General features: G+C 37.0%; 1 protein-coding gene across 3 annotated transcripts in view; it reads left to right on the forward strand.

The window, feature by feature from the left end:
- Window positions 1-24,599, forward strand: part of Smg1 (SMG1 nonsense mediated mRNA decay associated PI3K related kinase) — a 103,765-nt gene that overhangs the window by 22,085 nt on the left and 57,081 nt on the right. For 2 of the 3 annotated variants that reach the window (XM_041665965.1, XM_041665967.1), the window contains exons 2-13: window positions 5,974-6,137; window positions 6,811-6,966; window positions 10,170-10,306; window positions 11,544-11,602; window positions 12,805-13,018; window positions 16,315-16,440; window positions 16,837-16,909; window positions 17,933-18,030; window positions 19,690-19,863; window positions 21,982-22,206; window positions 22,896-22,997; window positions 23,658-23,927. In XM_041665965.1, coding sequence (XP_041521899.1) covers window positions 5,974-6,137; window positions 6,811-6,966; window positions 10,170-10,306; window positions 11,544-11,602; window positions 12,805-13,018; window positions 16,315-16,440; window positions 16,837-16,909; window positions 17,933-18,030; window positions 19,690-19,863; window positions 21,982-22,206; window positions 22,896-22,997; window positions 23,658-23,927 — 1,798 coding nt within the window. Of the gene's footprint in view, window positions 1-2,451; window positions 2,510-5,973; window positions 6,138-6,810; window positions 6,967-10,169; window positions 10,307-11,543; window positions 11,603-12,804; window positions 13,019-16,314; window positions 16,441-16,836; window positions 16,910-17,932; window positions 18,031-19,689; window positions 19,864-21,981; window positions 22,207-22,895; window positions 22,998-23,657; window positions 23,928-24,599 lie in introns of all 3 variants that reach the window. The other variant, XM_041665966.1, reaches the window with a different exon arrangement.

Here is a 24,599-nt window from a genome sequence, read left to right on the forward strand (position 1 = left end):
CAGGGTATTTGAAGTTCCTTGAAAGTCACACTACATTTGGTAAAGATGCTACTAAAATTATACTTTTGCCAAGAAATTGTATTAACTACATTTTTAATATTGCAAAATTGATGCAGATTTATTTATAATTTTGAAATTAAATGATAACATTGTGTTTTAGTAAAAATAAAAGTTTTTAGAAGAGTTTTGTGAATTTTTGCGTGAGAGTATATTTAGTGAATTTTTTTTTAATGTAGGTACAGATAGAGGGAGTATAGTCCCTAATACCAACCTTAGTTCTAATGCTAATTGCAAATGAAGTCCTTATATCAGGCTCGTAGTATATTGCTACCAAAGTGTTCATATTAACAATAGCAAAGGACATGTAGGACAGAGGGAGTCCAGAAAGGTTCCAGTCATGGAGCTTGCAATTGTTCTTTTCTTGAAGAATTACAGATGGTATGACTTCCTGTTGGTATCTATTTTAACAGTACCCAACCAGGATGCTTGCTCTTGTCTAAGTGAGTTTTTATTGAGGCTCTGTAGCTAATTGCTTACATAACTATTTTAGTTTCTGGCCCTTTGGAGTTTATGTATCTCAAAGGTTCTACTGTATGTCACACTGTTCCACAGAGTCCCCAGGTGAACAAAAAGCCTTCCTAGGCATGACATTCTAGGATTTTAGAGATTACTGTCTAGAATCCACAGCTAAAGGCTACAGCTTCTTTTGGGTAAGGTAAAAATCTTTGTAGTTTCACATTTGTTAAGTATATTTTGTTTTTCATAAGTCTACAGTGTGATTTATAATAAAATAGGTAACAGAACTTTAAATAATTAAAATTTGGTATTATAGTCACTTAATCCTTAGATAGCTAAGGAACGTTTACCAAGAAATTGTATTAACTACATTTTTAATATTGCAAAATTGATGCAAAATTGTATAAGTCTCTGAAGGGACTGTAGAGATGGCTAAGTGGTGAAGAGTACTGGTTACTCTTGCAGAGGACCCAGGTTCGATTCCCAGCACTTACATGGCAGCTCCCAGTCGTCTGTATAGCTCCCTTTCCAGGGAATCTTACACCTTCTTCTGGCTTCTGCAGACACCAGGTATGCATGGGGTGTACATTCATATATGTAGGCTAAATGTTCATACATGTAGAATAAAAATAAAAAGTATTTGAGCCCCCCAAATAAATCTTTCATTCCTAGACTTGCTCTTAGGACCATTATTTTTATTATGAAAGTGATATTCTTGAAGCCCCAGACTTTTTGTCCTTTCTTCTGCATGAAAGCATGTTTGAATCCAGGTGAGTAAGACTGCCCTGGTTAGTATTTGGTCAACTTAACACAAGCTAGAGTCATTTGGGAAGAGGGAATCTCAATTGAGAAAATGCTCACATCAGATTGACCTGTAGGACATTTTCTTTAAGGACTCAGCTCGCTGTGGGCAGTGCCACCGCTGGGCAGGTGGTCCTGATTGTCTAAGTTGCTAAATTGGAGGTTGAGGAAGCCATGGGAAACAGTCATGGTTTCTATTTCAGTTCTTGCCTTGGGTTCTTATCCTGACTTCTCTCAGTGATGGAATATGATCTGAGAGTTGTAAGATGAAATAACCCCTTTCTTACCCAGGTTGTTTGGATCACAGAAATAAAAAGAAACTGTAAGACAGAAACATTATGGGAATAAACTTTAAGTTTAAAAGGTACATCATTTTTAAGCAACATGAGAGCTCTGTCATCTTATGTAGCTGCTTTTTGAGTACCAGTGTTGCATTGTTCCTACCTCATTGCCTTAAGGGCAAATCTCATTTCCTGGTTTATACCCGTTATGAATGTTACAAATTAGGTCTAACTATGGGGGTGAAATCTCTTCAGTCCAGGTTTAAAACAGCTTAAAGTGATGATGTTTTTCCAGCGGCACCATTAGGTGTGTTGTTTGCATCAAGTCATTTTAGGGTCCTTTATGGAAATGCTTCTTCATAGGAAATTTTCGCAACTTCATACTTTCTAGAGGTGGATTTTTGGGGAAAGGGGAGTTGTTCTATGTAGTGTTTATAGGTGCTGGACCACAAGACTATCCATCCAGGAGATACTGCCCTTTAACCAGTGGCAGATGTATGAGGGCTGAAGATTTGAGTCACCTGAAGTGAATAACCTCCTAGATTTATTACATTTTCTCGATTTTGAATATAGGTAAATAAAATAACTGTATTCACATGGGATCTGTATGTTACGGTTAACATTTAAATTCTCTTATGTACTCACTTTTTTTTTTTATTTTTTGATTGCCACTTAAAGACTCTTTGTCCTCAAAGGCAGAGTGGCTTTCCATCGTGATTTTTGCTTCAGTATTTGAACCTACAGTGGCCATAGTTAAAGAAAAAGCACCTAACTCATGAGTGAGATTTGTTTCATGTTTGAACAAATGTTTTAACCCGCTGTCTTCACTAATACTGTAACTGCTGTCTTACAGATTGACTTGATGCAAAACACCACAAAGGCTCCATATTACACAGTATGCGATTTTTGAGGTATGAGCTTTAGAAACTTACCTCTCATGTGGCATGTACATCAGGCTTAACTTCAGTTGGATCATTTTGGGGAAACTTATGCATTTCTTCTTTTTTTCTTCTCCACATTTTTAGAGTATTAAAGGGACTGTGGAAGTATTTTTGAATCTTTACTAGGATTCTTAGTTTAACAGATAAATTTTCTTTTTCCACTAAATTGAAACACTAATTCTAGTAGATAGCTTTTTCAGCCTTTCTAACTAGCTTGCTTAACACTGATGCCTGCCTCCTGGAGTTGAAATCTGTAGTTTCTGTTTTGTGCTTTGCTTCATCTATAGTGCTTACTTCTGTTCTTAACAGTTTATTTTTTGGGCTGGGGTGGTCTTATCTTGTTGGTGCTAATAACCTAATATAGTTTCTGAGACATAAGCAGTTTAGATATTGTAAAAGTAGCTGTTTCATATAAATGCTCAGCTATTTTGTGCATTTTGCTTCAAAATACATGTATTTAATGCTGGCTGGAAATACAAGGTTGCATTCCAAGTCCCTGACCCGGAGAACATTTGATACGGCTCTGATGCAGTGGTTCTGGCCTACTGAATTGTTATTACATTTTTTTTCAAACCTAATTTTGTGATGAAAAAATTTCAGTGTTCATAACTCTTGGGAGTTAAAAACCTGTGTTTCTAATGAATTAGGAAATCATTCATTGTTTTGTAAACATAATGTGAAATCAGATGAACCTAGTTAGAAATTTGTTGATAGCAATAAACTGCTTAATTTCTTTGTTGATGAACATAAGCTGCTTTATAGTTAGTGTAAAAACTTTTCATTGCGTTTATATGCTCATGGACTGCTTATATGCTTTTAGCTTGGAAAACTATAGTTCATTTTGAGTAATGGCCATAATAACTCTTAATATACCATGCAAGCTATGTATTTAAGTATTCTTTTCGTTACGTGAGCCTCATAACAGCCTTGTATGTTAGATAGGTATCAATCTGTATTTTATACAAGAGAAACAAAGGCCTGGAAACCAAAGAACTGTGTATCTTTACTACACTGGGGCTGTGGTTGCTGGGAATTGAACTTAGAACCTTTAGACAAGCAGGCAGTGCTCTTAACCACTGAGCCAGCTCTCCAGCCCAGCCCAGATGTTTTTAACTTGCATGATTTGAGTCTCATGTTACTGCTTTTTCACCAGAAAGTGATACAGTTAGTATAGTTTGGGCAACATGTGAGCTTAATTATTGGGAATGCCAGCATGTGTAAACATCAGTAGGTGAGTTTTGCATATCAGACTTAGTCATGTGCTTATCTGATTTGTGCATTTACTAAGTTATTTTTTTTTCCAGGTTGAATTAGGTGAACGCTCTCCTCTCCTACTCCTTTTCTCCCCCGCCCCCCTCCCGCATGGAAGCCCATAAACTCCTTTCCTTCAGTATTTTCTTGAAACCATTATAATGCATTTGTTGATTATAGGTGCACATTTAATAGTACTATTCACCCCAAGGCATTTTATTTCATGGTTTTTATTTCTCTACCTTAGAAGAATTGTCTTTGTCTGTAAGGGCACAAACTGCATGCTTTTAAGAAGACATTTCACCCTTAGCAGTTTTAGGTTGTTAGGTTATGGCATTGACTCAGATTTTCTGGTTTCAAGTTTAATTGGACCTTTTCTGCTTTCTGTATCGTCAGGAATATAGACCAAGATGTCCAGTTGGTGGGGGCAAGAACAGGATTAATAAAGTAAAAAAGAAGTATGTGTGCAAAAATCCTGCTGCCTTTTCTTATATAAGAGAGGAACACAGGCTCATTCTTTTTTTGTCCATGCCCTAAGGCTTTCTGAAATGATCATGAGCTTGGGTAGTTTGTTTGTTCTGTGTTACTGAGTACTAAACCTAGAACTTTGTTTGTAGTATGCAAGGAGCTCTAAACTGCCCTTCCCTATCTATCCATCAGATTTTTATGAGGCAGGATGTCACTAAATTGTCTAGGGTTGGCTTTGACTTGTGATTTCAACCTCTGAGTGGCTGAGATTGAAGGCCTTCATCACCAGTCTAGCTCAGATGACATTTGTAATGAATATAAAAATTGCTGCTATTCATTCATTACTGCTATTATTTTTTTAATGAATTTCTTTTTTTCTTAGGGGAAAATCAAGAAAACAACAGTTACTTTTATTTTTCATATGCTATAATAGGATATTTGATTTCCTTAACAGTTTATGATTGATAACTAGAAGAATAAGATTCATAAAAATCTTGTAGCTTGCTTTGGTTTTTTTATTTCACTGAGGACATTGAGGCATAGTGCTAATTGGAGCCGATAGTTGGATAAGATACTGCTTTTGTCTTGTGCTTCACTACTTGTTTGTTAATACCCAAAGGTCAGGTATTATTCTGACAGTATTTACATTACTGGCCCCGGCCTTCAGATTCAGCATGACTGGAATTCTGAGACTTTGCCTTTTCTCTTAATTTTGTTTGCTGGGCTGGTGAGTTGACTTATTGTGTAAGTGCTCTTGTTGCCAAGCCTGATACCTCAGTTCTGTCCTTAGGAACTGCATGGTGGAAGGTGAGAACTGACTGCCACAAATGGTCATTCTTAACTTTTATATGTTTGCTGTGGTACTTGTGGACATACACGCACCCCTACTGAGAGATACACTTACAATAAATAGTTAAATGTAATATTTAACTTTAATCCTCCCTTTTCAACTAAGTTTAATTGGCATTCTTTTTAGTGAAGGCATTAAAATATAGCCAAGCATAAACACGATCTTCCTTTTAGTTGATATGTTCTTATAGCCTACTTGCTTTTCAAATACCAGTGTGTATTTTCTTGCCAGATATTAGAGGACTAAGTTGAGAGAGTTCAGTAGACATTGGCATGAGGTACTAAGTTTACAAGGAATTTTGGAGTTCCAGTCTCTTTGATATGCTGACAGTAAAGTCCTGGGGCTGGGGAGATGACTCAGTCCATAAAATGCTTGAATTGAACTCCCAGCACCCATATAAAAAATTGGTGTAGTAGCTGTGTTTGTAATACCAGCTGAGGAAAAACAGGGATAGGCAGATTCATGGAGCGTCCTCCCCTATCCAGCCAGCTTGATTGATTGATGTACCTGAGGTCCCAGCAAAGCAGAGCTTGACCTAGACCTGTTAGTCTCCACACATGCGCACATATCTGCATGCATGCTCTCTTCTCCAAAAAAATAAATTAATTAAATGAGCAAATTAACATGAGTTGTTCACTGTAATCCAGGTGACTCTTAAGTAGGAGAGCATGAACAGCAGGCAGCTCATCTGTTGGCAGTTTCTTCCTAGTTGAAAGACTTACTAGACAGTGGAGTGATTGATAGAGTTGTGACTGAACATAAAGGTTAGAGGAGAGAGACGCTGTGTAGCTTTGGCTATTAAGATATTTGCTTAAACCTCTAATATTAATTTTTCTTTTTTTTCTTCTCTGTTTTTCCTCCCCAGAACTGATAGTGCATCAGCCGACCCAGATACTTTAAAATACTCCTCTTCCAGAGATAGGGGTGTTTCTTCCTCTTATGGACTGCAACCTTCAAATTCAGCTGTGGTGTCTCGGCAAAGGCACGATGATACCAGAGGCCATGTCGACATACAGAATGACGAAAAGGGTATACATGCTACATACATACATACATATAAAGATAGATTTATTTTCTATTGCTGGAGCATGCTATTGTTTTAGATGGGCTTCTCTGTTTTTATCTCCCTCTGCCAGTTATCTGTTTCTGTCACTTTCTCTTTCTCTCTTCCCCCTTCCTTCTCTCTATTCATTTTCTAATGTATTGAAAAGATAGGTATCAGATACAGTATTTTTGAAAACTTCAAAAGTTTGTCCATTTTACATTTATTTATTTAGGTTTTTCAAGACAGGGTTTCTCTATGTATGTTTGGCTGTACTGGAACTCACTCTATAGACCAGACTGGCCTCAAAACTCCCAGAGATCCACCTGCCTCTGCCTCCCCAGTGCTGAGATCAAAGATATACGTCACCATATAGTTTAAATGCATTGTCCACTTGTAACACTTGAGGTTCCCCAGGCTACTATCTCTTGTTTACTCATCCAAAATGTGCTTAACCAGAGTGTAAAATTTGCCTGAATTTAACTTTTGTTTCTCTTTTTAACTTCCAATGAAAGAATCAAAATGGTTTGGAGTCGAATAGCATAGGGAAGATAGGGGAGAAGCCTAGGCTGTATGTAAATGGGTAAGATCCTGAACTGTTAGTTGAGGGAGTAAAAAAAGGACCCTGTTAAGATAATGTAAACATTTACTTTTTTTCAGGTGGCTACAGTGTCAATGGAGGATCTGGGGAAAATACTTATGGTCGGAAGTCGTTGGGGCAAGAGCTGAGGGTTAACAATGTGACCAGCCCTGAGTTTACCAGTGTTCAGCATGGCAGTCGTGCGTTAGCCACCAAAGACATGAGGAAATCACAGGGTAAGAAAGACTTGAAACCAGCGTTGACCACATTCACTTCTCATGGTCATGAGCAGATATGTGCAGTTGTAAGTTGTAAAGCATACAGGTGGCTGCATTTTATACTATTTCCCCTGAATTGCTAGCTTATAAAAAATGTTACAAGTTTGAGTAAGATGTTAAAGGGTTTCCGAATGGATAGTAGATACGGTAAGTCCTATATACATATTGGACTTTTTTCTTAAAGTTAAATATAACTGCACTTTTATTTTCTGTTGCAGATTTTCCAGTGTAAAAGTGGAAAATCATTCAGGATAGTAAAGATAATGTGTATTCCAGCCAGGTGTAGTGATACATCCCTTTAATCCCAGCACTCGGGAGGTAGAGGCAGGTGTAGCTCTGAGTTCAAGTCTAGTCTGGTCTACATAGTGAATTCCAGGACAACCAGAGCTATATAATAGAGAAACCCTGCCTCAAAACAGACTAAACAAAACAAATCTAAAAACCTAAAAAATAATGTGTATTTCTTTTATTAAAGGGAAGTAAAATTTTGTTGATAAAGCTATGTACAAAGTTGAGGTTTCTGATATAAATGGTTTATATAATTGCTTTTTGCACAGTGTAGTTTGTTTTATATGTACCTTGGTGAACATTTTGTGTGTATTATAAACATACCAAACTTTTAAAAAATGCATTTAACAGACTGGGTGATTGTGGTGTATGCCTTACTTAATCCCAGCATATGGGAGGCAGAGGCAGGCAGAGTTCTTAGTTCCAAGCCAGCTTGGTCCAAAGAGCTGTTTCCAGGACAGCCAGGGTTACACAGTAAAACCCTGTCTCGAAAAACAAAACAGCAACAACATAAACTTAACTTTTAACTTTTCAAAAACTGCTTTCTTGGTCTGGAGGATGGTGCAGTAAAATTAGGAGCACTTGTTGCTTTTATATCTGGGTTTGGGTTTGATTTCTAATATCTGCAGGGTGGTTCACAATCATCCATAACTCCATCACCAGGAGATTTGGGGCCCTCTTCTGACTTCTGTGGGCACCAAGAACATACATAATGCACATGTATATGTGCAGATAAAATGAATAAATCTCTCTTTCTCTCTCACACACACAAACTGATTTTTTTTAAATGAAATTTCAGAGTTAGAATGGCTAAGTTAAAGGTTCTGCTACTACCTCAAAGTGTTTGCAGTTTCAAGACTTAAGATTTATAGAAGATAGGAGGTGACTCTAACGTTTATTTCATCTAGTTCCCTTCATATACTCTTGAGTTATGAGAATTTTTGCTTCTGGTTGACGAAATTAGAGCACAGGTGATAAAATGGTATTTTCCCTTTCCGTCTTTATTGACCTACCTTGTGGGCTATGGGTTTGTTAAAAAAAAAAAAACAAAAAAAAAACAAAAAAAAACCTTTTCCTTATTCCAGACATAGTAGTTTTTTTTTTTTTTTTTTTTTTTTTTTGGTTTTTCGAGACAGGGTTTCTCTGTAGCTTTGGAGACTGTCCTGGAACTCCCTCTGTAGACCAGGCTGGCCTCGAACTCACAGAGATCCGCCTGCCTCTGCCTCCCGAGTGCTGGGATTAAAGGCGTGCGCCACCACCGCCCGGCCATAGTAGTTTCTTAAATGTTCATTTTGAGACTTATTGAGAAATGAAACTCACTGTTATATAGTGAGAATTCTAATTGGTCTTAATAATAAAAACCCGGAGTCAGATATCGAGGTAAATGCTGAAAGATCAGAGAAGTAAAGGAGCCAGCCACTTTTTACTTCTACCAAATCCTCAGACCGAAGGGGACAAGATCCTATCTCCATGAATCCTCAGCCTGAGCGCTTGTCTCCTCCTGCCTTAAATTCTTCTTTCCGCCCAGCCATATCCCTTTCTGTCTCCACCTGAGTGCTGGGATTAAAGGCATGTGACTCCCAAGTACTGGAATTAAAGGTGTGAGTCACCACTGCCTGACTTGGTTTTACTTTTAGACTGGATGTAGCACTCTTGAGCACTCTTGTAGCCCAGGGTGGCCTTGAACTCACAGAGATCTGCCTCTGCTGGGATTAAAGGTGCTATCACTGCCTGGTTGGTCTCTATGGCTAGCTAGTAACTTAGCTCTACACTCTGATCTTAAAGCAAGTTTTATTTGCTAGATCATAAACAAATATAACCGCAATGTTAAGTGTGGTTTGTTGTTTACTCACTCAATGGCTAGCTAAAATCACTTTGTTTATATTTACGGTCCTGGGGACTAGAATGGTGGCTCAGTAGTTAAGATCACTTGCTATTTTTGCAGAGGACCCAGTTTTAATTCCCACCACCCACTTGGTGCCTCGTAACCACTTATAAGTCCAGTTTGAGGGAATCTGGTGCCCTCTTTGGGCTCCTGTGGGTACCAGGGGTATACACAGTGTACTTGCATACACATAGGTAAAATACCTTTATTCTAAAATAAAAATAGAATGCAGCCTTCATATTTAGAATGTCAGAAGTGTCAAGCACTGATGGTGTGTTTGTGCTCTGCTTGCAACTAGAAAAAGAAGAAAGGTTCTGGGGCTACTTTAAATGGTGATGCCATGGTGTTCACACTGCAAGTGGTAGTTAGATGTTGATCAAATTGAATGTGTACTTTCAGTTCGCCTGAACTTTGTGCTAGAGAAATGATAATGCTATGAAGGAGAGGTTTCCTGCAGGGGCCTCTCTTCAGTTAGAAATAGAAGCACGACCTTTTCTTACTATAGAGACATCACCCTGGGCTTGTCATTGTCTATTCCCACTTTCTTTCTTGGTTTTTGTGTTTTGTTTTTCTTGGGATGACTTCCTTGTTTTGCTCAGGTTAATCTAAAAAACTTGTAGACTCAGAATTTGTTAGGAGTAGTTGGGACTGCAAGTATTGGCCACCTCCCCCCCTTTTTTTAACCTAGATATTGAAAACAGCTCGGAATGGAACTGAAAAAAAAAGTTCTATGCCTTTCTTTTTTTCTTCCTCATCTGGTCTTCTTCAATGAGGTGCTTACTTTGCTGAGTGTTTTTCATTCATTTTATTTTTGATAAGGGTTTTTTGGAGTTTGTGGAACTGTGTCCAGGCATTCTTCTATAGATACAAAGAGAGCTTAACAGAAGAGAAATCAGTACACTGGGTTTTGATAATACTTCAGAATGCCTGAACTATATGCTTCATACTTTTAGTCTACTAGGCGGCCACGAAATGTTTATCTTCACAGAGCGATCGATGTCGTACTCGGATGAGTCTCGACTGTCGAATCTTCTTCGGAGGATCACCCGGGAAGATGACAGAGACCGAAGACTGGCTACTGTAAAGCAGCTGAAGGAGTTTATTCAGCAGCCAGAAAATAAACTGGTGAGTAAACATGCTTGGAGTTGCTGAGGATCTTAGTGTTCTTAGAGTACATAAGGTGATTTTGTGTTGGGAGGTTTCGACAAGAAATGGTTTGCTTCTAGGAAAAAAAAGTTTCCTTAGCTCTGTACTTGACTTATGTTAGGGTGCTAATGTTTTGCTCCTAATGTATCATTTATCTATGATGGCTATCGTTGGAGTCCCTTTGGCATCTTTTTTCATAAAATGCATTTTTAAAAGCATAATTTAGCTTGTGGATAACCCTGTTGTCCGTAGACATTTTCTTTGACAGAACAACATATTTCTGTTTTTTATACATAAAGAGGAAGTATGGGGTACATGTTTTATGCGCATGTAACTCTGGTCTAGTGATCAGGGCTAAAGAAATGGAAAAACTGGGGCTGTAGAGATGGCACTGAGATTAAGGGTGTCTACTGCTCTTGCAGAGGTCTTGAGTTGGTTCCCAGCTCACAATTGCCTATAACATCAGCTCCAGGTGATTGGACACTTCTGGTCTCTAAGAGCACTTGTGCATAGTACACATGTCATTTTAATAATAATGGGAAAAATGGAAAAGCTCTTTAAAAGACATTTTTTAGAGGCAGTTAGAAAATATTTCTTACTGGGTGGTGATGACACATGCCTTTTATCCCGGCACTTAGGAGGCAGAAGTAGGTGGATCTCTGTGAGTTCGAGACCAACCTTGTCTACAAAGTAAGTTCCAGGACAGCCAGAGCTATACAGAGAAACCCTGTCTCACTAAGAGGAAAAAACTATTACTTTACTCATAAGTAATTTTTTTGATGTTAAAAGCTTGATACAGGAGAAAATATTAGTAAGAATGGCATGTAGTAAGGCAGAAAGCAAGCTCATCCCCTCAAAATTTATTATAAAAGACTTTGATACACAGCAAGTAGAAAGATGTACAGTGAAGCTCGTGCTTCCACCCCTAGATTCTGTCATTGGTATGTCACTGTATTCTTTTATTACCTCTCCATTCCCTTATCATTCTATTTTAATTTTCAATTAAAATGAGCTTGACTATATTTTGCTGATGATTACAACTCTTGTGTCCTGTGAGTTTCTTTTATAGCTTGAAGGGAAATATGCCCTCCTCATGTGATTGATGATTGGCAATAACAACAGACTGAGATGCTGAATAATCCTATCTAAATAGAAAAATAAAGTATACAGTGCTGCTTTTAAATAAAAATCTGAAGTTTTTATAATTTTTTTTAAGGTACTAGTTAAACAGTTGGATAATATCTTGGCTGCTGTCCATGATGTGCTTAATGAAAGGTAAGTAACTAATAATGGTCACATTTAGGTGACCTTGAAAGTAATTGTAGAAATTATTAAAATATGCATGATGTACCCTGGGCCTTATTTATGAATATCATTAAGTCTTCAATAATAAACCTGTTATTTAGTCATTAATTTTTGTTGAGTACAAATGGAATCTACTTGGAAGAGAATTCTCTTCTTTCTTAAGCATTGACCTGAGAAAAGACATGAACTGATGCCAGCTAGAGTGCATGAAAGTTACTGTTTCAGGGAGTTTAAAATGCTTACGAGAGGAGAGGAAAGGGTGAAGTTCAAATTTTAAATCATCTCTGGGCTTCTTAAAGATGTTCAGTGATTCCAAAGAACAGCAGTATTGGGAGCAGGTCACTGATGGTTTTACTTAATTTCTTAATGCTATACTTAGTACTGGCTGTTATCCCTTTAAGTTTGTGTAGTTTATCTATTAAACATTTCCTACTTCACAGTCATTACATGTTGGGTGTTATTACAAATGTAGTGCATTTTCTAATATTTTCTTGCTACCTCTTTCTGTGAATCAGAAGTGGAACTTAGCCTGAATTTTAGCACTTTATAGCTTTTTTTAAAAAAAAGATTTATTATGTATACAACATTCTGCCTCCATGTCTGCTGCAGACCAGAAGAGGGCGCCAGATCTCATTACAGATGGCTGTGAGCCACCATGTGGTTGCTGGGAAGTGAACTCAGGACCTCTGGAAGAGTAGTCAGTGCTCTTAACTCCTAAGCCATCTCTCCAGCCCACTTCATAGCTTTTTTAGTGTTTCTTTGTAAATGATTTTATAAATAAATTTAATGTCTGATAGAGGGGCTTTTGAACATTAGAGAATACAGAGGATACGTATGCAGAATGCGTTAAATTCTACCTTTTTAGTTTGAGCTTTGAAAAGTCATTTAAGAATTTTTTAATACATAGGAGACATTCTTTTGTAAAAAGTGTCATACTTTAAAAAAAAAAAAGGTGGGAGGTTGTTGAGCACACCTTTTAATCCCAGCACTTGGGATGCAGAGGCAGGTGGATCTTTGTGAGTTTGAGTCCAGCCTGGTCTACAGAGCTAGTGCCAGGACAACCAAGGCTACACAGAGAAACCCTGCCTCTAGGGGGAAAAAAAGTGTCCTACTTTCATCCTTGAAAACTAATGCCTTTTGTGTGTGTTTTGTTTGCATTAAAATAAACACAGTAGCAAGTTGCTTCAGGAGTTGAGGCAGGAGGGAGCTTGCTGTCTTGGACTTCTCTGTGCTTCTCTGAGCTATGAGGCTGAGAAGATCTTCAAGTGGATTTTTAGCAAATTTAGCTCTTCTGCTAAAGATGAAGTGAAGCTGCTCTACCTGTGCGCCACTTACAGAGCGCTGGAGACTGTTGGGGAGAAGAAAGCCTTTTCCTCCGTGATGCAGGTGAGAGCCAGGGACCCATAATGGAGTGGAGTGAGGTGGGGGACAAAGTGGAAGATGGGGCTTACCTGTCTACTGTTGGACACAGCACCGGGCAAATGAAATGCAGTTTGAGTAAAGTTAGGTTTAAAGTAATTTAATTTTAAGCATTTTTGTCTGTTTGTGTTTTAGAAGCTTTCCTTTGAAGTTACTTAATACTAGAGTGACTTGCAGATTTAAAGTAGGAACTAGGCTCAAAGAGTTGGGCTGGAGGGGCCTTCACAGTTTTTGAAAGAGACAAAAGCTAAACATCACAATTAATTTCTAGATCTTTTTTCCTCTCCTCCCCCTCACACTTCCCTAAGTTTTAGGTTTGCTAAGTCAAAAATTATTTATCTAAATAATTCTAACACTAATTTATGAATGTATTCTAGCTTCTGTTTAATTCTTTTTCACTTCTGAATGTCTGGGTGTATGGAAAAGCTCATTCCCAAGTTAGGGTTTTGTTTTGTTAGAGCTTTTTGAGATAGGCTCTTACTGTGTTGCATAAACTGTCCTCCAGTGTCTCACCTTTCTGAATGCCAGGACTATATACTGTATCTGACTTTCCAGTTTAATAAGAGTAACATTTATGTCATATTTTTGTCGTGGAAATGTAAAGTAAACAGCATAGCAGCAAATTGGTCTGATTTTACACATTTTTATATAATTGATTCCTGACTGTAGTTCAGAGATTTCAAATCCACGGGAAGATGTGTATAGATGCAGTTTGATAAGATCCCTGCTTAATCACATTTTGCTAACAGCTGTTTTATTTTTTAAAAATGTTCGGTTTTCCTAGTTTTTTTTTTTTAAGATTTATATATTTATTATGTATCCAGTGTTCTGCTTGCATGCATGACTGCACACCAGAAGATGGCACCAGGTCTCATTATAGATGGTTGTGAGCCACTATGTGGTTGCTGGGAATTAAATTCAGAACTTCTGGAAGAGTAACCAGTGCTTTTAACCTGAGCCGTCTCTCCAAGCCCCACTTTTTGTTTTGTAAGTCAGGATCTCACTCTGTTGTCCAAATTGGCCTGAAACTCATGATGATCCTATTGAGTCAGCTTTCCAAATGCGGGAAGAACAAGGGAGTACTTACTATATCCAACTTACAGGTTTCTTTATCATTTTTGGTAGTCGAAGTATGTGTGGCATGCACATGTGGAGACTAGAGGTAAGTATTGGGTGTTTTCTTCTATTGTTTTCCACCTTAGTTTTTTGAGACAGGGTCTCTCACTGCCTGGTCAGCAAACTCCAGAAACCTGCCTGTCCCAGTTTTTCTCCCCTCATAGTGCTTGAGTTACAGACATGTGTCAACACATCTGGCCTTTATTGGGTGCTAGTGATTGAATCCAGGTCTTCACGCTGTATGACAGGCACTTCACCAACTTCCCTTAAAGTTGTTTTATTTTCACATGAACACTTTTTGTGGAAGTATTTGAAGATAAATTAAATACATAGACAGTTCACTCTGTTAGTGTATCAGTATATATCACTGAAGAATAAGCCTGTTCCCTTCTGTAGCAGCAATATTATACACTTAACAAAGCATTTTATGGCCCATACAATGTTCAAGTGTCTGTAATTGCACTTAAGGTGCCATGTGCATCTATGGTTACCCTACCCAGGATCCCTTTAAAGATTCAAGTATTGCCCTTGGCTTTCTAAATTTTTCTTACAATAATAGTTTTCCATACCCACTCCTTATTTTATTATACATGCTACTTTCTTCCTCTTCCCTTTTTTTTTAATGGCTGAACCTTCCTGATTAGAGTCAGCTGAAACTTTTTTTTTTTTTTTTTTTTTTTAGTCAGGAATGTATGATGGGTTCATTACAGGCACCTGATAGCAGGTTGTCCCTCTGTTGGACTTGAAGAGTGATTCCTGGTTGAGGGAATGATCATCAGATTTTACTAAAAGCTTCTTTTCCCTTTCAGATGAGCAGTCTGGGTCTGATGTCTTGATCTTTGGATGTATTGATATTTTAGTAATGTTCATTCAGTGATTTCTAAGAGTCCAGATTGTAACATTGGCTACTACTAAATGGTGACTTTAAAATTCTAGCTTTACCTTTTAAGAAGATTAATTTATGTTATGTTTTCTGAGTGTTGTATGTGCAACAGTTTGCTTGTGTGGGGCCAGCACAGGGTATAAAAAGGTATCAGATCCCTTGGAACTCGAGTTACAGATAATTGTGAGCTCTTCTGTAGGTGTCGAACCCAGGTACTCTTCAAGAACATTGAGTATTCTTAGCTGCAGCCCTGCATTATAACCCTTTATTACACACCTGTGTACGTACATGTACACGTGTATGTATGTAATACATACATGTATGTATGTACGTAAAGAACTTTTCTGTTTGAGGAAAGTGGTTTTTAGCAGCTGTGTAAGTGATAGGTCTATTTTCATTATATATACTCAGTGGAAAGAAGCCAGAATGTTATCTGTAGGAATCCCATTCTAATTAACTCTCTGAGATCATTTTGATAAAAACAAAATGAATAAAATAAATTTTGCTTTAAAGCATATTAATTACTTAGGATTTACTCTGAAAAAAATTCCTTTTTATTCTTTGATGTTTTAAGGAAAGTCCTTAGTTTGTAACCCAGGCTTTTTTTGTCTATTTTCCCCCAGTCTCCCAAATGTTGGGGCTATAGGCCCCGTGCTAAGGTTCCTAGCTTTACCCTACATGATGAATTGTTTAGTAATTGAGATGTTTAAGAAAATCAGTTTCCCAAGTACATCTTACCTTTCTAGGGGGGGGGGGTGCTGGTGGATAGAATTATGTATCTCTGGCTGGCTTTCTGTGTGGACCAGACTAGCCTTGAACTCTCAGAGATCTACTTTCCTCTGCCTCTTGAGTGCTGGGATTAAAGGCATGTGCCATCGTGTCTGGTTACTTTAAATTTTGTACTTTAAATTCAGTCACAGCCACAGAGTTACTATGAATAATGGACACAGGTGTTTTTCACCCCTAAAGTTAATTGATCAGAAAGGAAAAGTCTTAATAGATATTAAAATAGAGAGCAGTATTGATTTTTAGCCTAATATATTGAATAACACTTTTTAAAAAATTAAAGCAATAGAATTTTCTTTTGAAAGTACTGAACATGAAATATTTACATAGTGTGGTAATATTTTGTGCTTTCTAGTTTTATATTTTATGCATTATTGAAAAAATTTATTTTCTTTGGTCTCATAATCAGTTGTGAAGTGAAACTGTTTGTTTTCTCCCTACATTGTCAAATGTTTAGGGTTGTAATTTTGCTTTTCAGCTCGTGATGACCAGCCTACAATCCATTCTTGAAAATGTGGATACACCAGAATTACTTTGCAAATGTGTTAAATGCATTCTTTTGGTGGCTCGATGCTACCCTCATATTTTCAGCACCAATTTTAGGGTGAGTTTCTTATTCCCACCGTTCTCTCATGGTGGTATGATTCTATGAAGAAGTGGGTCATCAGATAGGAAAGAAGCTTCTGACTTTTTGGATATAATCAGTGATGTTTTGGAGGAACGGAGTTTATTGGTGCAGTAATATCACAACAGTGGTGATAATGACAATGGTGATAATATTTTATAAAAAGTAACAGCTGCATTTTTCCCCCAATATTAATATCTCTTGTATAGAAGAGAAAATATTTCTTTAGTGTTATGACTATAGTTTATTTTTCTTCTGCCTCTCCAACTCTCATGTCAGGTAGATTGAACAGCTTTTTCTAGGGTCTTTTAATGTGATATGATCACACTGATGAAACCTTAAAATGACTGGCCTCATCTTTTTGTCTCCATTAAGGATACAGTTGATATATTAGTTGGATGGCACATAGATCACACTCAGAAACCCTCCCTCACACAGCAGGTGTCTGGTAAGTCCTAACTTGTGTCAGTCCTGTAAGTCTGTGCAAAGAAGTGTTGATCTGATCTAGCAAAAAGGGTTGATTCAGGAAGATAAATTAGCTTTTATCAGTCAGTTTTTTATCATTGGGTAGCTCTGTTGATCTTTACAAAGCAAAATTATGTAGTAAATAGTGGGTTAGGAGAAATCCCTATTATAGTGTTACACTCTATGAGAATTTAAAGACTATATCTGAAGTTGTCTGTAACCTAGAATGGAAGATTCTGCTTTTTTTTTTTTTTTTAAATGTGCCTTAATAGTTTACCATGGGTGTTGGGTCCCCTGGAACTGGAGTTACAGACAATTGTAAACTGCCATGTGGGTGCTGGAATTGAACCCAGATCCTCTGGAAGAACAGTCAGTGCTCTTAACGGCTGAGCCATCTCTTCAGACCTCATTTGTTGTTTTTATTGTTGCTTTTATGGTCATTTTAATTAAATGAGCCACAAATAATTGGAAGTTCGTCATCTGTGATAGAGAACAAATGATAATTCAGTTCGTTTGCACACACCTGCTTGTTCACATGGTAGAGTTTCTTCTCTGAATCTTAACTTTTGAAACAGTATGCCAGTTAGAATGGATGGTGTCATTTCTGCTGTGAAACCAAGTGTACATCCTTGGTGACTAGTCATGACCCTGGGATAGAAAGCTAGGTTGATAGTACATGGTGGTATTTAAAATTTGTGTGTGTGTGTGTGTGTGTTAGGGTGGGGGTGGTGTTTGTGGGTATGGTGACATTATAGATATTAAATCAGATATAAAAAGATACATGATTTACACACTGATTTCTGTAGAATGTCAATTTTTATAACATTAAGAGGGTTGATTAATCACCAGCATGCTTTTTAGTGGCAACTCTAATGTTTTTGATACAGGGTATATTTTAAGAGTAGATAGCTTGAAAGCAGGGTTCATTTTTACTTTTGGTAGTCCCTCCCATGTCTTTTTTTTTCCTTCCCCCTTTTGATTTCAAAATTTCTTCCGTGATGTCAAGGGTGGTTGCAGAGTTTGGAGCCATTTTGGGTAGCTGACCTTGCATTTTCTACCACTCTTCTTGGTCAATTTCTTGAAGATATGGAGGCATATGCTGAGGTAAGCTGTAGAAAGCCAAATTATTCTCAAAGATAATAAACAGAATTCGATTTATTTTAAAAATAATTAAGACTGACATTTAAGCAGAAATTAATAAGATCATTGAAATTGTTTTTTAAATTTATTATATATATGTGTACACATGTCTGATATTATGCAAAGTTTAAATGTTTTTGATAACAGGTATTTTTTTTTGAAGGCAAATCTCATAATTAATTCCTTTCTGTTGTTGTTGTTGCCAAAGGGCAGATAAATGCAGTTTAGAAATGAAAAACACTCCTAAAGATGCTGCCCTAGGGTAGCCAGAGGCTCTCATATCATGCTGTGGAGCACAAGCATTCGCTTTGCTCCATTGGTGCAGCTGTGTATGAATGTGGTGACTTTGAAGGTGCTTCGTGCATGCAGCCTTTGTTTGCCCTTGCTCCTGGCCTCATTGCTGCAGCTCTTTTGTCTACATGTCTTTTGTACCATGGTTCTTGTTTGGCTGGCCCACACACTGAGTTTGTTTTAGTTCTTTGCTACTATGAGGCAGTAAGAGTTTGTTCATTATTCTACCACTTTCATCACTGATATATTTGTTTGCTTTCTTCAGGAAGAAAGAATAGAATATTATATTTCCACATTTTTCTTTTGTTCCCCATGACGTGTAGAATACAGGCCTCCCCATAGAGATTAATCTTTCAAAAACTACCCATTTCCATAGGTAGGACACTTCCTTTAGACATTTTAATACTACTTCTCTTTCTCCTTTTTTGGGGGGTATTTAATTATGTATAGAAATATGTTAGTTCTAATACCCAACCTTAATTCTCTTTTGGTATAGCTTAAACTTTCAACTAACTTTTAAGTCTGTATAGTAGGTCTTCAAATTTCTAACCCCTTTCCTTTGGAGTGCAAACTATTAATATATTATTAATTTTTTGGTCAGAAATTATATGGAATTATTTTTTAGTAGAAAACAAATTCTGGAATGCCAAAATGTTGTGCATTTTGTACTTATGCAATAGTATATTATATATACATAAGAGTGTTTTGTTTTAACACCTACTGTGTTGATGTAGATCATTTCCATAATTACCTGGGTTTGTGTGGAATGGTTTAGTTAGAGAACTTTAGGTATATGGAGTCCTATGTTTCCTCTTTTAGGCTAAAATTTCTCTTAATTGGTAATCTTTTCTAGGGCTATGTGTGTTTGAACACACCTTTAACTCTAGGATCTGCGAGGCAGAGTTAGGCTTATCTGTGTGTTGGAGACCATCCTGGTCTACATACTGAGTTCCAGACCAGCAGGGCTACTTAGTGAGACCCTATTTTAAAAGGGGGAGGGGAAAAGAAAACTGCTAATGTTAAGCAACTTTAAGAATTGGGAGACTTATTGGATAAGTCTCTACTACTCCAGAGGCTGAGTGAGATATGAGGATCGATGGAGCCCAGAAGCTTTGTCAACATAGTAGACTCTATCTGAAAATAAAGTGTTGGGGAATAGGGAGGGGCAGATTGTAAGAAATAGGGACTAGAATGTAGCTCACTACAGACCCCATGCCTAGTATGTGCTAGGGCTTGCTCTTGATTGCTGGTTACTAGCTTATAGCAATAAAGCCAAAACAAATCCTTCAGTGTACTACTATTTCAATAAGAATGTTGTATATTTACATCTAGGACCTCAGCCATGTGGCCTCTGGGGAGTCAGTGGATGAAGATGTTCCTCCTCCATCAGTGTCATTGCCAAAGCTGGCAGCACTTCTCCGAGTGTTCAGTACTGTGGTGAGGAGCATTGGGGAGCGCTTCAGCCCAATTCGGGGTCCACCGATTACCGAGGCATATGTCACAGATGTAAGTGTCTTTTTAAAAACCAGGTTGTATTATGAGGGCCTCCTGTACCCAGTAAACTATATTAACCATTTTTGTAAATGTGTTTGTGTCTGGTTACTTTCTTACTCAGAAAAGTAGGGAAGACTGCTTATCAACTACCATCCTCACATTCTCACCCCACCTAGAAAGGGCTATTCTAAATTTTTACACACCCTTGACATTTCTCTAAGGAGTTCCTTCACAGATCCATGTATTTTTATTTTCTTTGGTACTGGAGGTTGGACCCAGTGCCTTGCATAGACTCTATTCTCATCTGCACCTCATAAAGCACTGAACTTTTTACTCAATTTACACTTACTATTTTCAATATATAATTTAAAAATAATATTAATTTTTTTAAAAAAAATGAGTCTTAGTTTTCAACACAATAAGAATAATAGACTACAAAGCATCAGAAGTTATTGTCTTGGGTTGATTGTAAAGTTTGTGTAGAGCCTTTGCCTTGCATGAAAACCCTGAATGCTACTGCAGTAAAAACAAAAACTGGTCGGTTTTTTTTTGAGCATGACAACACGAAACTCAGGAGTCAGCCTTTGATCTAAAAAAATTACTATTTTAAAATATCAGCTTGAAGCCAGGTATGAGAAATGACCAAATTCCTGCACTTGAGTGGTCATTGCATGGCGTAGTTTAGCAGAGAGAAATGATCCTTGAGCCTTGCTCTGGAGTGAGGAGGAAAGACAGTCTTCACTACTGACGTGTGCTACTGCTCAGGTACAGTGCTGGCTTTTTAGGGGCATAACTTTATAGACACATTGCTAGATGAATAAAGTACTGTGTGATTCTTGGTAAGGTCCATGTGTATTAGAGTAGAAGTATCAGATATATATATCTAAGCCTGTGTGTTGATAATTGAAATCTTCAAAATGGCTTAATTTTTGTCTTTTTATTGCTTAAAAAGTTTCTGTTTGAAGAGTGAAGTAGAGACAGTTAACTCAAATAAAAAACAAAAGGAAAGGAGCGTAAGCTTTTCCAGAATAGTTATATTTTAAATATGTTATGAAGGCCTTTAATTTTGGTTTTTGTGAATAGCATTAATGAAACTTACATACAGATCTTAAAGACAATCCACTGGGTATTATTGATAAAGATTTGTGACACTTTTTGGCTTGAACTTTTCCATTTTTTAAAAAAGGTCTTATTTGAAATTTATTAAGTAAATATTGTTACAACTTAATGATTTCTCTGTGTGTGTGTGTGTATGTTGGAAATTATTTGGCTTTTATGATTCTTAATAGAATTGTGCACGCCAGGAATTCTTATCTTGAGAAACAACTTCCAGGACTCAGTGGTAGAATGTCTGGCTACAATGGTCATTGATACACAAACTTTAATATTAGCTTAAAGCAACTTTAGTATTTATTTTGAAAAGAGTATTAAAAATCCAAGATCTAGCTGAGTGGTGCCTTTAATCTCAGTGCTCGGAAGAAGGAAGCAGGCAGATATCTGAGTTTGAGACCATCCTGGCCTACAAAGTGAGTTCTAGGACAGCCAGAACTGTTTTACAAAGAAATCCTGACTTGAAAAACCAAAATAGAACAAAAAAAAACACACACACACAAAACTCCAAAAAACAAAACAACCAAATTAACAACAACAAAAAAAATCAAAGAACTGTGTTTAAGCAAATGTGAGCAGGACATTCCTAAGTATGCTAACTTGTGGTGTGTATCATAACTATAAAGACACTAAGCTTTAGCCATTTGATAATTTCTAGGAATAGAGGAAGAGTACAAGTGAACTCAAAAGGGGGCAAATTCCATTTCTTGTCAAGACAGTATTTTGAAATACTTTTTAGCCAAAATCTTTTTGTATATAGTATTAAAGTATTTATATACACTAAAGTATATAGTATTGGCTACCAAGAATTAGAGAACCAACTGTGAACTATGTGGAGGTGCACATCTGTAAACCAATCTGGGTTAACCTTTGCCCCCATTTCAAACAGGGGGAAAACAATCCCCCAAACAATAAGACTGTTAACTAGACAGACAATTTTGAGTTGAAGCTGCATTAAATAGCAAATAGTGGTGTAGAGAAGCTTGTATTTAAAAAGGTGCTTGTTTTCCCCATTTGCAGGTTCTATACAGAGTAATGAGATGCGTGACGGCTGCAAACCAAGTGTTTTTTTCTGAGGCTGTGTTGACAGCTGCTAATGAGTGTGTTGGTGTTTTGCTCGGCAGCTTGGATCCTAGCATGACTATACATTGTGACATGGTCATTACATATGGATTAGATCAACTGGAGAATTGCCAGACTTGTGGTACCGATTATATCATCTCAGTCTTGAATTTGCTCACATTGGTATGTGAATTACTCCTTTTGTTTTAAATCATTGTTTATGTAGGTCTTTAAGTTGATTTGGAAGAATCTAAAGAATTTTGCTTCATGTGTTTTAAGAAAGGCACTGCTTTTATCTTTTTAAGATCCCCTTGATAACTCTTAGTTTTCTAGTCCAGTATGCTTTTTTTTCTAATATCAAATTGCCTTTAGTGTTTGAGCTCACTTTACTCTTCATTCTCTGACCCTGTGTTGATTACTGGAGAATCACTTGTATGGGAGAAGGTACTTGACTACTTTCAAAAACCTGCTAAAATTTTATTCCTTAGAAAAAACTTGTATGATTCTTTTTAAATTTCTTTTTTCTTTTCCCTTAATATATTAACTGTACATAACTGCTCCCTTTAAAATATAATGAAGTAGTGAATTTTTATACTTAATACTTAGCTCCTGTAGTTAGAAATGCATGTCCTGTCTGGTTTGTGTAGGCTGTTGATTGCCTCCTCCTGGCAGTTTATCCAATTTTAGTATTTTAAAGAACTCCTGGTCCTTTTACTGTCCTCATTGTTTTGCCTTTTTTTTTTTTTTAAAGAATTCCCAACTATGTAATCCTTTTATATTGACATTTTTTTTCACTTTGTAATGTGCATTTAAGGTTCTTCCTTGCCTTTTTGTAAGTTAAGTAAGCTTATTTTAAAATTTTGTTCTTTTAGATTGTTGAGCAGATAAATACAAAACTACCATCTTCGTTTGTAGAAAAGCTTTTTATACCATCATCTAAACTGCTATTTTTACGATACCATAAAGAAAAGGAGGTAAGTAATATATGGATAACAAGCGAATTACTTCTGACATTGAAAAGTGGGGTTTACTTACTGGGCTATGTCAGTATGAAATGATGCTTGATATTAAATATAAAGGAATTACAGTGAATGCTTTAGGTTAATACTTGTTATCATACTAGTACCTTCTTGATTGAGGTACCTCATAACTTTTAAAAAGTATCCATAATTTACTTTTATTAACTCGATTTTGGTAAATTTTTATAAAGGCAAATAGGCAGATTTATTTCTAAAATTATAAATTCAGAAGTATTACATGTATTAAAAATAAATTACTAGTTATTAATCAGCAGGCACTCCGAATTGACTGTAGACTTAGCTAGATGGGGGGAATCAAGCTTAAACTGCTGTTGTATATGTGTTGGTATTGATTTAAAAATACAGCAACAACAACAAAATATCCTGCAATGCTTCTTGTGAAGTTTCACATTAGCAGCTTTTAGAGCATTCTTTATAATAAATCCGTAGAGCTTTGTAAAAAGCTCACCAATATATATGTTCCCTAAGGTTGGTCTTGTAAAATGAACCTTTTGGGTGTTAACGGACTGTGAGTATCTAAATCTTGCATGGTGATCTCCCTAGCATGCTATATATAGTGATTTTTAACCACTTTACTGAAATTTTCTTTTTTAGGTTGTGGCTGTGGCCCATGCTGTTTATCAAGCAGTGCTCAGCTTGAAGAATATTCCTGTTCTGGAGACTGCCTATAAATTAATTTTGGGAGAAATGACTTGTGCACTAAACAATCTGCTACACAGTCTCCAGCTCCCTGACGCCTGTTCTGAGATTAAACACGAGGCTTTTCAGAATCATGTGTTCAATATTGACAATGCCAACTTTGTAGTTATATTTGATCTCAGTGCCCTGACAACAATTGGAAATGCCAAAAACTCATTAATTGGGGTGAGTCTTTAATGTAAAGATTCATTATTTATGCATTTAGCGTTATTTCTGGTTTTGAGGCAGGGATCTACTGTGTGGCATAGGTCAGCCCTTGAACTCGTTGTGTTCTTGCTTTAGCCTCCTGAGTACTGACTGGGATTATTGGAATATGCCACCACTCCTAGCCATAAAGACTATCCATAGTTAAGCCCTCTTCACCCTTTGCTATCTTGTTTTCTTTTTGTTTCTCTTCTTTTTTTGTAATAGAGTTTATATAGGCCAGATTAACTTTAGGTGCTGAGGTTATAGGCATGTATCACCATGTCCATTCATAACCTCATATTTTATTTGTGGGTTGGGGACAGAGTTCAACATTTAGTACTTTCTTTAATTGCTTCCCATCTTATTTTTTGAGATATGGTCTTTCATTGAATTTGTGCATCACTAATTCAGCTCCAGTGAGTTCCAGGTTTCTGTTTGTCTGTCTCTTGAGGGCTGGGATTACAGATTTGTGCCTACTTTATGTGGGTGTTGGTAGTTTGAACTTATGTCCTTATGCTTGCATGGCAAGTGCTTTACCCACTGAGCCAACTTCTCAGCCCAGACTCACATTTTTTTTCTTTGACTTTTTTTGGAAGAAGAAATAGCACTCCCCCCCCCCCCCCCCCCCCGCCCAACTTCAAAAGAGGACCT

The sequence above is a fragment of the Microtus oregoni genome, unplaced genomic scaffold (assembly GCF_018167655.1).
Source record: "Microtus oregoni isolate MIOR12 unplaced genomic scaffold, Mior012 000016F_ref0000370, whole genome shotgun sequence".
In the NCBI taxonomy this organism is placed as follows: Eukaryota; Metazoa; Chordata; class Mammalia; order Rodentia; family Cricetidae; genus Microtus; species Microtus oregoni.